At 41.4% G+C, this 16635-nt stretch overlaps 1 protein-coding gene across 1 annotated transcript in view; it reads right to left on the bottom strand.

Moving 5' to 3' along the window:
* The window catches only part of LOC127579030 (opsin-5-like), a 50898-nt gene that overhangs the window by 26119 nt on the left and 8144 nt on the right, over positions 1-16635 (bottom strand). Inside the window, exon 2 of the mRNA XM_052031665.1 lies at positions 1231-1321. Coding sequence (XP_051887625.1) covers positions 1231-1321 — 91 coding nt within the window. The remainder of the gene's footprint in view (positions 1-1230; positions 1322-16635) is intronic.

Genomic DNA, 16635 nt, shown 5'->3' with positions numbered 1-16635 from the left:
AGACCTCGGCGCTTCGTCAGCTGAACTCGTGTATGGAGCGCCCCTGGTCGTCCCAGGGGATTTCATACCCTCCCTTCGGGACCAAGGGGAACAACCCACGGCAGTCCTGCAAAGACTGCGCGAGAGGCTCGGCAACTTGGCCCCGATTCCCACTTCGCAGCACGGTCAAGCTCCGTCCTGTAAGCCCAAAGAACTACGAGACTGTAGGTTTGTTTTCGTTCGCAGGGGCACACCTCGGGCACCGTTGCAACGACCATATGAGGGGCCGTTCCGAGTCATCAGGAATAATGGGTCCACCTTTATTTTGGACATTGGGGGCAAGGAGCAGGTCTTCACGATGGACCGCCTCAAACCGGCCAATTTAGATCTACACCAACAGGTTGAGGTTCCAGCACCGCGACCCAGAGGCCGACCTCCTAAGCAGCAGCTAACATAGCCCGCGGACCTTGGGGACCATATCGCCGGTTCTGGGGGGGGGGGGGGGGGGGAGGATTGTGTAGCGACTCACTGTCCGAGCAAGCGACCGACTGGCTCGGCGGTCGGGTCACGCATCATTGAAGCGGCGAGGCCCAAGATGGCGGTGGGCCTTCGTCTTCCCCAAGTGACAGGGAGAACCCGCACGCGGGAAAGGTTTGATGACGTGGCATATACATCATTGCCGTTTTGAGTGGGCGGGAACAGGCTCTCTTAAAAGGCCCATGCAAGGCGGGAAAATAAACCAGTTCTGTTCTGAAACTCTACGACTCTACGACTAGTGTCTTGTGTTCATTCCACGGTAGCGACCGCCACGCTTGTATAATCAATATGTATGACAAGGTCACAAATGCATATATCAAGATCATCTACCTCTACCACAAAACAAAGAATTATTTACCAAGATATTTTATTTTCCCCAGACTTCCAACAATTATAAAAGGCTGTAAAATTCAAACTGAAACTTCTGTTAGTTTTGACAATATTTGTGCTCAAATATATAAACTCCTTTTAATAATATTCTTTGCTTTGTTGCTGCAGCAGTGACATTAATGTTATAAATGAGTGATTAAGCGCTGTACAAAAATTACAGATAAAGGAGACACAAGCTTTTTGAGTGTTCGTTGAAAGCTCATTTGGAATTCAGTAATATAGTCAATCTTTGAGGTCTCTTCATTTCCTAACAGATTATAATTACAGCATTTACTTTATTTCAAAATGGCCAAGGTAGCATACTTCATAATTACAATCTCTTACCATATATCGAATAAATTATTCCAAAAAAAATATCTTCCTCCGGTGATATCGATGACAGGAAAATGCTGGTCTCATCACTGCTATTACCCATCTGCAAAGAAAGGTTGCATATTTTAATAGTAATTAGTTATTTTGCTACACTTTTACCCTGAAGAAAAGAAAAAAAGACTTGTGTTTATATATTGCTTTACTCAGTCTCAGGTTGTCCCAATGTTTTAGTTTTAACGCGTAGCTACAACATTTATATTACAGCATAGGGAACATGGCAGCCAATTCAGGGAATAGCAAACTTCAAAAAAAGTAAAATGAAAAATTCAAAAGACTAACTTATTTTTATTGAAGACACAAGAGATTGCAGATACCGGAATCTGGAGCAACTAACAAGATGCTGGAGAAACTCAGTGATTCAGGCAACATCTGTGGAGGGAAATGGACAGTTGACGTTTTGGGTTGAGACCTTCATCTGGACTGAAAGATAGAGGGGAGGTAGGCAGTATAAAGAGATGAAGGAAAGGTGGAGCTCGATCTGGCAAACGATAGGTGGATCCAGGTGAGGAGGGATGACGGAGGAGGGAAGAGTAGAAATAGGGGCAGAGGCTGGAGGGTGATGGGTGGAGACAACAAAGGGCTGCAGATGGTGGATTCTGATAGGAAAGGAAGGTGAAGCATAGAATCAAATAAGGGAGGTGGGGAGGGCAGACGGGAACGTTAGGGAGAGGGGACCCAGTGGAAGGAGTTGTGGATGATGGGCAGATGGAGTGGATGGAAGAGGAGAAAGAACCAGGTTGATGGGGGGCTGGGGTGGATATCAGATCAGGAGGAGAGAGAAAATGGACAGAGGGGGAACAGTTTATCTGAAATTGGAGATAAGATTCCACTAAGGGAGATTCCTCTCTTCCTTCTTCTATCTATCATCCCGCCTCACCTGGATCCACCTATCACTTGCTAGATCTTGCTCCATCCCTTCACCTCTTTATACTGGCTACCTCCCCTCTCTTTCCAGTCCTGATAAGTGGTCTCGACCCGAAATATTGACTGTTCATTTCCCTGCACAGATGCTGCCTGACCTGCTGAGTTCCTCCAGCATCTTCTTTGTAACCTATTTTTATTAATGTTGATTGCAAGACACATATTAGCCAGCTGACCAAGCTTCATTCCCCAGCTCCTCTTTGAAATGGTACATTAAATCATTTATAAAATGATACTGACATTAAGAATCAACTACATGAGACACCTGAATTATTTTCACTTTACTCTTCTTTTCAATAAAGCAGAAGATAAATTATTTTACATCCTGGAAGTCCAGCTATCTATTTAACCAGATAATGGCTTCTGACCGAAGTGCTTGCTAAACCTCAGTCACTATTTGCCCAGTACATAATTTTCTATTTACATCTCTTTTAAATCCAGACTAGTGTCTGGAAGAGATTGGCATTTAATGGATGGTACAGTTGTGATGTGTCCCACTTTTGTTTTTTTTGCCTGTTAAACCCTGAAATTATAAGGTACATTGACTGGGTGGAGACATGACGCTGCAAATCTCTGGCCTGTTTTTCATTCTCACCTCTCCATGGAGGAATTAAGCACTGCATATGTGCAAATGAGTGAAAAGTAAGATCTGCATTGTGGAAACTTGTCTAACTCATACTCCTTGCAGCTGTTTTGCATTGGTAAAGACTAAAGGAGGACACAAACATAAATCAGTTGAAAATTGTCTCAGGAAATGGCTCAAACCCAAAAATGATAAATCAGCGGTCTATTTTATAACCTGGGCAACTGTCAGTGCAGAAAGAATTTAAAATAAGGTGCAATTTCCTATTTCCCAATTTGGCACTACTCCCAAGATGAATTTCACCCTCCAGGATGGACTAAGAGGGGCTCACAGTGGTTTCTTGTACTTCTACCATTGATTTCATGGGTGTGGCTCAAGAATATGAGATATTTCTAGTGATGATTCTTCTCTGGCCTTGAAGTGGATTGGTAGCCTAGTTGCATTGCTCTATTAGTGTGAGGCTATGGTAGAGATGGCCATCCTTATTATAAAACTTCTTTAAAAAAATTCTTGCATATAGTTAACTTATTTGTTGTTGACTATTTATGGGAATAATATCATTCTTTACTTAATATTTTACATTGTTGATTATGGCTGAAATTACCAAGTTTTGGCTAAATTCTAAAGCAAAGCATACACCAGGATTATTATTGTACAACTAGTCCTCTATTCCATTTAATGTACAACCTGAAACAATAATGAGTAGTGATGTAGTGAAATAATGATTTTCATTACTACATGACCTAAACAAATTGCAAAGATCTAAAACTCCATCTCCTTGGTACTTGTACAAATCAGATTGCAATCAAGTAAGATTTATATCCGCCAGAGGCTTTTGCTACTTTATTTACTATCTTCTACTTTTGTTGACATCTGTTGTGTAGATTGTTACTGCACTAGTAAAATCTTTGAAATATCATTGCCAATATCTGCACCAGCAATGTGTTCCTTTAAAGCATATTAAGTGTGATGAGCTAAAAAAGAACACTTTATTCTTCATGCATAAAAGATATATTTGCAAATGATACTGAAGATATGATAGTCTCCATATTTGAAGGATCTACATAATGAATACTATTAGTTAACATTGCAGTCCTTGTTCAGCTATTTTAACCCATATAATATGATGTTTAAATTGTGTCAGCTTTTAAACAATCATTAATATTATTCATGAACATTACACCAGTCTGGCATAATGTATTTTTAATTTTTTTGGGTTGCAAAGCATGAGAGACAGCCCACAGTCAAATCCACACAGATAATTCAAAGGAAACAACTGCCTAATGTAAAAAAGCCTTAAAATTTCTATTGGTTTGTAAACTTGCTTTCTCTTTACCAATTTAGCTGAAGTATGCTTCTGAAAGTTGAAAATAGATTATAATTCTCTGCCACATTAAAAGGGAACACAATCATGAATAGAACCAGAGGATTTTGTGAATTAAAAAGAAAGATTATGTTAAGAGTTCCAAGCAAAATTCCTTCATTCAATTGTGTGGGCATCTTACTGCATATTCCGCCAGTGAGCTCTAAGCACAACACAAAGTACTAACAAAATGATAGGCTATCTATGATTAGTCCATTCAGTTATTCTATTTTTTCCTTTTTATGTCATCAGGAGTGCCATAACACATGGGCCCAGTGCAGGAATACTACAGGCCATCTCCGGGTAATGGATGGGTTCCACTTTTTCAGATGACCATGAGTCGATCTTGTCCGTAATTCAGAAAATGCTCAAAAACGACTTGATATGGTAACCATACCTCCACAATATTGTAATAAATGGCATCAAAGGCAGATAAGACTGATAAGGAAGAATAATTACTGTAAGTGGAGAGAGAGGGGAAACTAGTTCTGCTGTTCACAGGTACATTGGACATTCAATTGTAATATTATGGGAGCTTGTTTGTATGTACAGATGTCCATAAGTTGGGCACTTGTAACCTAGGGCTGGCCTGTACTCCAATTCACCAAAGCATGGTATTCTGAACAAGGTAGGCCTGCAAAGTTACTTGCAAATCCCCCCAGAAATAGTTACATCCACGAGATAAATTAATGGCAAGCTCTCCTCGATTGTAACCAAACTTCTGTCACATGAGAGACTGTGAATCTTGGCAGTCATTCATTGAAGAAAAGGCATAAAGAAAGGGGATATCCTTTACCTGCGGTGGTGCAAGTGGTGGGAACTGCTGGTTATGTCTGTATCAAGAGGGTTAGTCCAAGCACTCGGAGTAGGGGGAAGTGAAGAGGAAAGTGTGAATAACATCATCAGTCCAACAGTCCCACCAGCCCTTCCCCAATGGACAGGACTGGCCACCTCCAGTCAGAAAGGCCTTGCGATAAGCAGTGCTTCATTGATCAGCTGGGGTCATGTCTCCCAAGACTGACCCCTGAAGCACAACAGCACATTCCAAACAGCATGCAACAGTCGAACTTGGACAGCTCCCCGATCTTCAGCAGACCAGTCCCATTAAGACTGAAGAAGGATATGCAAATGAGCAACCTGGGAGGCACCAGCAGCATAAAATCTAAGAGCCAGAGTTCAGTTGAAGGGAATTGCTGTCCTCACTTGGTTTGAAGATGCAGTTGGGAATGCAACACTTACAGTTTCCTTACAACTTAGAAGGAGACCAATCAGCCAACTAAATCTATACAGGCAATCCCATCAGCCCCACACCCCACTTACTTTCCCCACATCCTCTGGCAGTTCATTTCATACACCCAACACCCTCTGTGTAAAAAACTGCCTCTCAGTTCCCCTTTAAATCTTTCTCCTCTCACCTTAAAACCTATGCCCTCTAGTTATAGGCTCCTCTACCCTGGGAAATGGACAGTGATCATCTACCCATCAGCCTCATCCTGATTCTCGTGTCACTCACGCACATTCATGGCAATTAACAGTAGTCAATTAATCTACCAACTTGCCCGTCTTTGGGATGTGAGCAGGGGGAGGGTGGAGGGAACTGGAGGAACCCTTGTGGTCACTAGGAGAACATGCAAACTCCACACGGACAGTATCTGAGCTCAAGATCAAACCTGGTACACTGGAGCTGTGAGGCACAGTCAAAGTCATCATTCTTTTGGTGACATAGCATCCTTCCAGGCCATCCATGTCTGGAAATAAATTGTGTCAGAGAAGGGTAGGCACGGTAGTGTAGCGGTTAGCATAATGCTATTACAGCACCAGTGATCCGGGTTCAATTCCGGCCACTGTCTGTAAAGAGTTTGTACGTTCTCCCCATGTCTGTGTGGGTTTCCTCCGGGTGCCCCAGTTTCCTCCCACATTCCAAAGACATACAGGTTAGGAAGTTGTGGGCGTGATATGTTGGCGCCGGAAGCATGGCGACACTTGCGGGCTGCCCCCAGAACACTCTACACAAAAGATGCATTTCACTGTGTGTTTCAATGTACATGTGACTAATAGAGATACCTTAATCATAATCTTAAAGCTTTCAAATCAGCATAATATACTTTGGTAACAGCCAAATCACATCCTGAAGATGAAAGATACTAAAAGCAACTATGTGAAAGCTTTGGAAATAAGTTCAAATTAATTCATGATACTTTGAAACCCTGGGACTCGTAGAGTTATAAAGCAATGGAAACAGGTTCCTTGGCTCAACTCGTCCATGCTGACCAAGATGCCCATCTATACTAATCCCATTTGCCTGTGTTTGTCCCATGTCCCTCTAAACCTTTCCTATCCATGTACCTGTCCAAATATCTTTTAAATGTTGTAATTGTACCCGCCTCTACCACATCCTCTGGCAGCTCGTTCCATATACCCAACACCCTCTGTGTAAAACATTGCCTCTCAGGTCCCCTTTAAATCTCCTCTCACCTTAAACCTCTGGTTTTAGGCCCCCCTATCCTGGGAAAAGGACAGTGACTACCTACCCTATCTATGCCTCTCATAGTTTTATAAACCTCTATAAGGTCACTCCTCAGCCACCTTCACTCCAGGGTAAATAGTCTGAGCACATCTAAGTTCTCTTTATAACTCAAACTCTTTGCCCATGAAAGCTCAAAATGGAGGAGCAGCCAAAAAGGCACTGAGAAATGCAACACCCTTTGTCAGGAGAACAAGGAAACCAGAGGCAAGGAAGGAGCGCCCCATCCTTCACTTGGCCCTTCAAGGACCACCTATCCCATCTGTGGACGAGTCAAATATTCCTTCCTGAGACATTTCAGAAACCACATACCAGAATGGAAACAAGTCACCCTCGAACCGAAGGGGCAGCCGAAGAAGGGAAAGAGGAGATCACAAGGTCACAAGATAAGGGAGCAGAAGTAGGCCATTCGGCCCATCGAGTCCTCTCCAAAGAAAAGGAAAAAAGAAAAAGAAATGAGAAATTGGTGGGGGGGGGGGCCAAAAAAAAACCTAACCCCAATTTCCGGCCTTATCCCCATATCCCTTGATATCCTGACTATTTAGATATCTATCTATCTCTTCCTTAAACACCTCCAATGATCTGGCCTCCACTGCTGTACGTGGCAAGGAATTTCACAAATTCACCACCCTCTGGCTAAAGAAATTTCTCCTTATCTCTGTTTTAAACCTGTACCCTCTAATTCTAAGATTGTGCCCTCTGGTCCTGGACTCACCCACCAAGGGAAACAGCTTGACCACATCTACTCTGTCGAGCCCTTCCAACATTTTAAATGTCTCTATGAGGTCCCCTCTCATTCTTCTGTACTCCAGTGAGTACAGTCCAAGAGCCGACAAACGCTCATCGTACGTAAGCCCTTTCATTCCAGGAGGTATAATGTGCACTGGCCAATAGACCCAGAGCATGCCTGAAGTTAATAAAACACAGATTTGTCATCTCTAAACTGTCACTGAAACAAGAAAATCTAACTGATGTGGAATCATATCGTCACAATAAAAAATGGTCAAGTTACATGGATCAGACTGCCCTCTCCTTTTCCTACTTCTGCAACAACCTTTGCTACAGGCATCAACTCATATACAGATGAAGCGGCAATCCCAAGTTGTGTTACAAAATAAAGATGTGATCTACATGTACTGAATACCATGTACACCTAAAGAGTTTGATGGTATGTACATAAGAAATCTGTCCGTCAGTCTCATTGGTACGCTGTTGGTGAGTTGCAGCCCAAGTAGCAACTTGGAGCTCACAGAGAACACAAGGGTGGGACAAGTGAGGTCCCTGACTTGAAGGGTTTCAAGAGTTGCCGGTGGGATGAGAATAGATGAATCCTTATGAGGAATGATGGAAAAAAATCACCTGTTGGTGGAAGCCCACACCTAATCCTTGTGGTTTGACATCGAGGAAAATAAGAGGTTTACTTTCCACTTTAGTAGCAGTCTCCGATGATTTCATTTTATGTTTTCTTATGACATAGGGGGAGACAATAGAGCCCATCGAGTCCATGCCAACTATCAGAGCAATTTCATCAACTTTCCGCACTTACTTCCCTCTCACATGCTCATTAACTCCACCCCGATACCCTTACCAGCCACCTACACAAGGACTAATTTACAGTAGCTAATTAACTAACAACTAGCACATATTTGAAATGTGGCAGGAAACCTGGGTAGTCGGAAAACCCACACGTGACAGGAAGAATGTACAAACTTCACACAGGCAGCTCCAGAGGTCCGAATCGAACTTAGTCACTGGAGCAGTGAGGCGGCTGCATGACCATCAGTTATCACTGTGCCACACTTGATGTGTGCCCCAATCTGTTACAAACTCATTTCATAAAATGGCATGAATATATTGGACCCTAGGATATTAATTGCATTTCAGGGGAGTGCCCATTGATAACACCAAGATGGCCAAATTAATATACACTGCTGCACCCCATTGAACTCTTCAGCTCATGTTTTTCAGCTGAATTAAATATACTGGATAAAAAAAATCCCTAAGTTATCGGCTTGGATGTATCCTTGACACAATGACACAATATGCACAGTGATTACTTCTTACATTGCATTACCAGAACAAATTTAATGACATGGTGACTGCAGAATTGAGCCACATGATATACTGTATATCAAGCTGAGATATTAGATAAAGGTCAAAACAGCAATAATCACTGCAAGTTTTGAGTAAAATGAAATGCTGGGGTTATATTCATTCATTTTGAAAAAAAATTGCAGCAAAGAACTATAAATTCTTTCAAAGCTAACATGTTTTTAGAACATTCATATACATGGAAGTAGAAGCAGCAGTAACCATTCAACCTCGTGCTTCATTCATACCATGGTTGATCACTTAGCTCAGTACTATTTTTGTGCACTAATCTATCCCTTCATTCCCTTAACATTCAAAATCTCTAGAACTGTCAATCAATCTATCGATCCCATCAATTCAAGCTTCTGTATTCCCAACCTACCTTGCTTGATGTTTGGATTAAACAAGCTAATATCAAGAAACAACGCAACTTACTCAGACTGTTCACTTTAAACATTTGATAAATTATGAGCTGGAATATGGGATTTTTTAGCTATCCCTGGTATATACCAAAAGCTGAAAATGAAAATTGGGGTAGCAATATTACTAAAAGTAAAAGTATTATTAATTTTTTTAAAATAGCTGGAGAAAATAAGTCCTCATGCACCCAAATAGTGGGTCAGGAGGATCAGCAGAGTCTGGGGCTCAGGGCATCGGAAGGGTCTTTGGGGGAAGGTGAGTGGGATAGAACATAGAACATAGAACACTACAGCACAGTACAGGCCCTTCAGCCCAGAATGTTGTGCCAACATTTTATCCTGCTCTAAGATCTATCTAACCCTTCCCTCCCACATAGCCCCCTATTTTTCTATCATTCATGTGTCACAGGGTCCTTGGGGTTGGGAGCAAGAATTCTACAGCCATGACTTTGCATGACACCAGGGTGAACTTCCACTGCAACACTCCTGATGTTGCTTGGCTCCTTCTTGTGCTGCAATGAAAGTTGCGACAATGGCCATTTGATCCAGTGACAGAGTTTGTTTCCAAGTATGGTCTTGAAGTTAGCCACCACTTCAATGCTGGAAAGTGTGAGGTCAAAGCTCTGCTCAAAACCTCGTGTTAAATTTGTGGCAAACTTCCATGTTCCATGACAGTGTATTCAGGCCTCCCAATAACTTTGGCAGGCTTTCCAATAGAACAAACGTTTCATTGTGCATATACATTGCTCTTATTTTATTCTCTCCTATACTTATAACAACACTGAAGGAGGCCAATGGGCCCATCAGATCCATGATAGCTCCCTGGGTAGCAATCCCATTATTCCCATCCCCTCTTGTTTCCCTGCATCACTGCAAATTATTCTCTCTCACACAAGCCCATCAACTCCCCTTTGATTCACTCTGTCATCAATCTAAAGGGTCATTTCAGTAGCTAATTAACAAACCAACACACCTTTAGCATCTGGGAGGAAACCAGAGCACCCGTGGGAAACTCACAGGGAGAACATGCAAATTTCACACAGACAGCACCTGAGGTCAGGATCAAACCTGGACTGTGAGACAGCAGCACAGACTGCTGTGCCACCACATCATCCTTCTTTCTTTGTAGTGCCCACAATCAAATCCTCATCTAAATCTCTCACCACAGGACTTGGGTGTGGACTCGCCATCTAACAGTCAGGCTCTTGTCCTATTCTTACTCTCTGCACTGACTGTATTTCTGCTATCCTCTAAATCATGCGCATATTTCATAATTCATATATTTCCATTTGACACAGAAGGAGGCCACTCAGCCCACTGAGGCTATACTAGCTCTCAGAACAGTCCTATTAATCCCACCCCCACTTATTTCCTTCAGCCTGTTCTCCCTCACTTGCCCATTAACACCCAACTCCTGAATCTCCCACAGTCGCCTACTAGGGGCAGTTTACAGTAACCAATTAACCTACCCACCAATGTGTCATTGGGCTGTGGGTAGAACCTGGAGCACCAGTGTCAGTAAGTGAGCCAGTGCAAGTGTAAAGTTGAGTAGTACTTTGTCATTGACATCTCGTTGCCCTGGGGCATCTGTAAAGTGTATGGCACAAGGATAAGATTGAGTTCAGGGGATAAGGAGGAAAGCAATGAACGCACAGTTACACTGCCTACAGTTTGTAAGGCAGAAAAGGTTGCAGGATGAAAAAGGAGTGGGTTGTGAAGTGTAAAAATAGGTGTGAGGATGTGACTGTTTCTATTGTTTCAGACTCAGTTGCCGTGGTCTCAGCAACTGATGGTCCATTTCTGGCTAACAATGTCTCTTGTCTGTAGGGGTAGGACATGCAGGTGTGCTGGTCACATCGAGTTAGATCCTGTTGCCTCCAAACAGGAAACAGCCTGAAGTGTGTCAGTAAATGTGGCAAATTGACAGAGTGGCTGAAGCTAGAGGGATGTCACTGACCACGAATCCATGTCTCTGGGGTTTAACACCAATCATTAACCTTTAGAACTATCTACTCCCATCATCACCTAATCTGCCTTGGGCTTCCTGTCTCTGGACATCTACCTCTTCCATCTGCACGTTCAAAAGGAGTCCTTTCTCCCTCAATGGCCATTTCACTGGTCAGAGTCCCTTACTGCCTGGTTTTCAACAGCTGCTCCAGTGACAAATCACCTCATATTTGAGAGGAGCAGGCTAGCTTCACCAGGTACTGGACACTTAGGATATTACTCCCCTTCTGAACAACCTGGTTAGCTCTGGCTGAATGTAGAAATCATTCAATTGAGTAAGTAACATGAAGCTGGAATATTGCCTACATTGCAATCAATGATTGCTGGTACATCTGACAGTTTATATATATATATATATATAAAAAGTTACTTTAATGTAATTTATTTATGTAATAAATCATGCACAATTTAATTCAATTTCTCAGGCTGTTCTAATGGCAGCAAACTAGTTGGTGGCTGAAGATCACCGCCAGAGCACAGTACAATAACATTGATTTGACAAGACAAAAATTATTCAAGGTGTGGTATGACTAATCTTTGAATAATATTAGTCAAATCTATATTACATAAACAAAATAATGCACGTGAAAAGCAAAAATAGAATGCTCATATTAAGTAAAATATCATAACTACACCAAAGGCTACAAACATAAACTAAAAGAACCATCAACAGTGCTAAATCTCTTTCTGTTTTTTTTCTGCATTCATCAAACTGTTAGATCAGTTCCTCATTCAGCAATATGTTAAAAATAGGGAATTGGATTGGGAGGAAAATCGGAAATGAATGGTGATGATGATGAAAACTGAAGAGATTGTTCACATTCCTACTTTTCCAAGTTCTAATTATTTATCAACTATATATTTAGCTTGGATATCGCTGACAAAGGACATACATTTACGTGCAGTGACTGCTAATCTGGATGTACTTTCCAGTGATTCTTTTAGTAAAAGATTGATGAGACTGGAAGGGCAAATGTTACAGAAGTGCACTTCCAGCAAGGAAACTCACCTTGGATAACTGGAAAACTATAGAATCTTTATTTTCTGAGGGGTTGCCAATTGAATCAATTGTTATCAGTTAACATTCCTATTTCTGACATGTAATAGAAGGAATGTCATTGAAGAAGCTGCTGAATGTGGTTGGAATAACAACCCTGCCCTGAGAACCTCTTGCATTGATGTCCTGGGACTGGGATGAATGACCTCTGACAACCACAACCATCTTCCTTTTCTGTAAGCAATAACAGAGAGGAAGAGAAATTGGGATTTATTGCTCTGACTTTTTTGATGATAGAATTACCTTTACAGTTCCATATTAGTATCTATATTGTGGGCAAACATTAGCAAGGGGAATCGCCCCCAATGTCATCTTGTTGAAGGAAGCTAAAAAAAAACACAGATGCTAGAAATCTAAAAGAAACACTAAAAGGCCAGCAACACTTTGTGGAAAAGGTAGCATCTGTGAAGCAAGAAACACAGGTAATGCTGTGGGTCTGTGAACGCCTGACTTGCTGAGTGTTTCCAGCATTTTCTACTGAGATTTGATTTTTAAATGTAAGTTATTCCATTTCACTTATTCTCACATGTCCTGTTTAAAATGAAAACAAAATGCAGCAGCTTATTGCCGCATACTTCATTCACTTACTGAAGGTTATGCATGTCATTAGTAGATGAGCTATGCCGTTATTGGTATTCTATTAGGAAAATGTCATCATTGGATCAATGACAAATTCCTTACTTCACATTATTCTGGTGCAACTAGACAGACCCATAAAAATCAGTTGAATGCTGTAAATTTTACAGTATAACTATATTTCTAACAATATTTATTAAAATTGTCACATAAAAATGATCTCAGAGAATAAAATACAAATGTTTGCGGTGCTAATGGAGAAGTTATCATTATCTAGGTATTTTGAAAAGGTGGATGATATTTTCACAGATCAAAATATAACTTTATTGTTCATGGGAAGCTTGAATACAAGAAAGTAACTTGCATTTGTATACCACCTTTCACATCTCTATCAGGACATTCCAAAGAATTTTACCGCCAATAAAATATTTCTGAGGTGGAATTACTATTGCAATGTGCATTGGAGTAACAAAGAAATAAAATGTGAAGCACAGCTCAGTTAATACTTGCCAGAGTGTGTATTTCGTATACAGTTGAGTAATCCTGAAAACTTTAAAATGTTTCATGCATGGAGGTTTTTTTCAATAAAAAGTAAAACATAATTACGCAATCGATTGGTTGATGGAAAGAAAAGAGTGCTTGAATTCACATGGGCACTTGCAATATTTTTCAAGCATGATTTTGGTGAAGGTCATTACATCATAGCCTCACATGTTGAGTTGAGTATGGGACATGCCAGCCCCAATTTTAACTTAAGGTGGAAGCATCAACCTCCTCTCACTCATCCACAGAACATGTGACCCATTTCAATGTTTCCTCAAAAACACCCGCCAATCACTGAAGGAGATAATTCTGCTTCTTTTGGTTAAAAGTAATGTTAAAAAAGCTTTACCTGAACTACTTCTGGACCTCTTAGCTTGACCCTGTACACCAGCAAGTCATGCTAATAGTTCATGGATCATACAGGTTTTTAGTTGTCTTTAAGTAAAAGCATTAAGCGCATCTCATTAGAAAATGAAAATTTTTGACAGACATTAAAATCATCTGAACAACATTTCAGATAGGTCTCCAAAAACACGCAGGTCTCCAACTAAAATACTTTCATCTTTTTCATTTAAGAATCAGCATAGCCATTTGCTTGTCAATGTCCAACATATTCTCCCCTTTATGACACAAATTGCAAAAGGAGTGTTCAAATTAGTTATCCAACGACTATTACTCATGACCTTTGGTAATTATCTAATGGCAAAGGCAATTAAAATGTTATAGGTATATGAATAAATATATACAAAATAAATCTAAGGAAATATGCCGCGTATGAAATATTCCTGAGAATAGATATGGACTATTATGGTACAAGACAATGCATTCAACAAGGATACATGGTAGTTTCTTTAAAAGTATATCTATTTCCAAAGAGATGAACAATGACAACCAGGTCTATTGAGGACATTTAGAATCAGGCACAATTGGATTGGAGTCACACTCAGCCCAGATCATAATTGTAGGTTCTCTTGCTTTACTAAGGACATTAGTAAGTCAAATGAGTTTTGTACAACAAAACAGCAGCTTTTATATAATTTTATTCATGTTGGCCACTAATTACAGAATTCAATTTCTCAGCTTGTTCTGGATGGAATAAACATTTATACCACAAGAGCACTGTACCCTAACAGTGGGAGAGAGATTAGCACAATGAGGCAAAGAAGATTCTAGATCTTGAATAACTGAGCTTTGATAACCTGGATCACAAGATCACAAGATCACAAGACAAGGGAGCAGAAGCAGGCCATTCGGCCCATCGAGTCTGCTCTAAGGAAAGGGAAATAGAAATGAGAAACGGGGAATGGGGGAAGAAGAAGAAAAAAAACTATTCTAATCCCAATTACCGGCCTTATCCCCATATCCCTTGATATCTTGACTATTTAGATATCTTTCTATCTCCTCCTTGAACGCCCCCACTGATCTGGCTTCCACTGCTGTACGTGGCAAGGAGTTCCACAAATTCACCACCCTCTGGCTAAAGAAATTTTTCCTCATCTCTGTTTTCAAACTGTACCCTCTAATTCTAAGATTGTGCCCTCTGGTCCTGGACTCACCCACCAAGGGAAACAGCCTAGCCACATCTACTCTGTCCTTTCCTATCAATATTTTAAATGTCGCTATGAGGTCCCCTCTCATTCTTCTGTACTCCAGCGAGTACAGTCCAAGAGCCGACAAATGCTCATCATACTTAAGCCCTTTCATTCCTGGAATCATCCTCGTAAATCTCCTCTGTACCCTCTCCAACGTCAACACATCCCTCCTAAGATGTGGGGCCCAAAACGGAGCACAATATTCCAAATGAGGCCTCACTAGTGCCCCGTAGAGCCTCATCAACACTTCCTTACTTTTATACACTATACCTCTCGAAATGAATGCCAACATAACATTCGCTTTCTTTACCACCGATCCGACCTGGTGGTTAACCTTTAAGGTATCCTGCACGAGTACCCCCAAGTCCCTTTGTACTTCCGTGCTTTGGATTTTCTCTCCTCCTAGATAATAATCTGCCCGCTTATTTCTGCTTCCAAAGTGTACAACTGCACATTTCCCTACATTGAATCTCATCTGCCATTTCCTTGCCCATTCTCCTAAACTGTCTAGGTCCCTCTGCAACCTTCCTATCTCTTCAATAGTCCCTACTCCTCCCCCTATCTTGGTGTCATCTGCAAACTTAGCCACGAAACCATTTATTCCATCATCCAAATCGTTAATGTACAAGGTAAAAAGGAGCGGTCCCAACACCGACCCCTGCGGCACACCACTAGTAACCGGTAACCAGCCAGAACGAGATCCTTTTATTTCCACTCTTTGCTTCCTGTCAACCAGCCAATGCTCCACCCATTCTGTTATCCTACCCGTAATTCCATGACCTCTCATCTTATTAATCAGTCTCTTGTGAGGCACCTTATCAAAGGCCTTTTGAAAGTCTAAATACACAACATCTACCGCCTCTCCCTTATCCACCTTGCCTGTGATTTCTTCAAAAAACTCCAATAGGTTGGTCAGGCAGGATCTTCCCTTCACAAAACCATGTTGGCTAGGACCTATCCTGCCCTGCGCCTCTAGGTATTGCGTAACCCCATCCTTGAGGATAGATTCCAATAACTTTCCCACCACTGACGTCAGACTAATAGGTCTGTAATTTCCTTTATGCTGCCTCCCTCCTTTCTTATACAACGGAACTACATTTGCGACCCTCCAGTGCTCCGGAACCACGCCTGAATCTATCGATTTCTGGAAAATAATCGCCAATGCCTCCGTTATCTCTAAAGCCACCTCCTTCAGAACCCAGGGATGCACCTCATCCGGTCCGGGAGACTTATCAGTCTTTAGTCCATTTAGTTTTCCCAGCACCTTCTCCCTAGTAATCTTAACTGAACTCAATTCCATTTCGTGAGACTCCTGACTAACCGGCACATTGCTGATGTCCTCCACGGTGAAGACCGATGCAAAATATTCATTCAATTCCTCTGCCATCTCTCTATCATCCATTATAATAGCTCCAGCACCGTTATCAATTGGTCCTATATCAACCCGTGTCTCTCTTTTACACCTTATGTATTTAAAAAAACTCTTAGTATCCTTTCGAATGTTATCCGCCAGCTTCCTTTCATAATTCCTCTTTTCTTTCCTAATGACCTTCTTAGTTTCTCTCTGCAGGTTTTTAAAAGCTTCCCAGTCCTCTGTTTTGCCACTAATTTTTGCTTCTTTGTACGCCGCCCCTTTTGCTTTTATTTTAGCCTTCACCTCCCTCGTTATCCACATTTGTGC

Source organism: Pristis pectinata, chromosome 16 (genome assembly GCF_009764475.1).
Source record: "Pristis pectinata isolate sPriPec2 chromosome 16, sPriPec2.1.pri, whole genome shotgun sequence".
Lineage (NCBI taxonomy): Eukaryota > Metazoa > Chordata > Chondrichthyes > Rhinopristiformes > Pristidae > Pristis > Pristis pectinata.
Note: the sequence above shows the minus strand (reverse complement) of the source record. Positions and strands in the feature narration are given on the sequence as shown.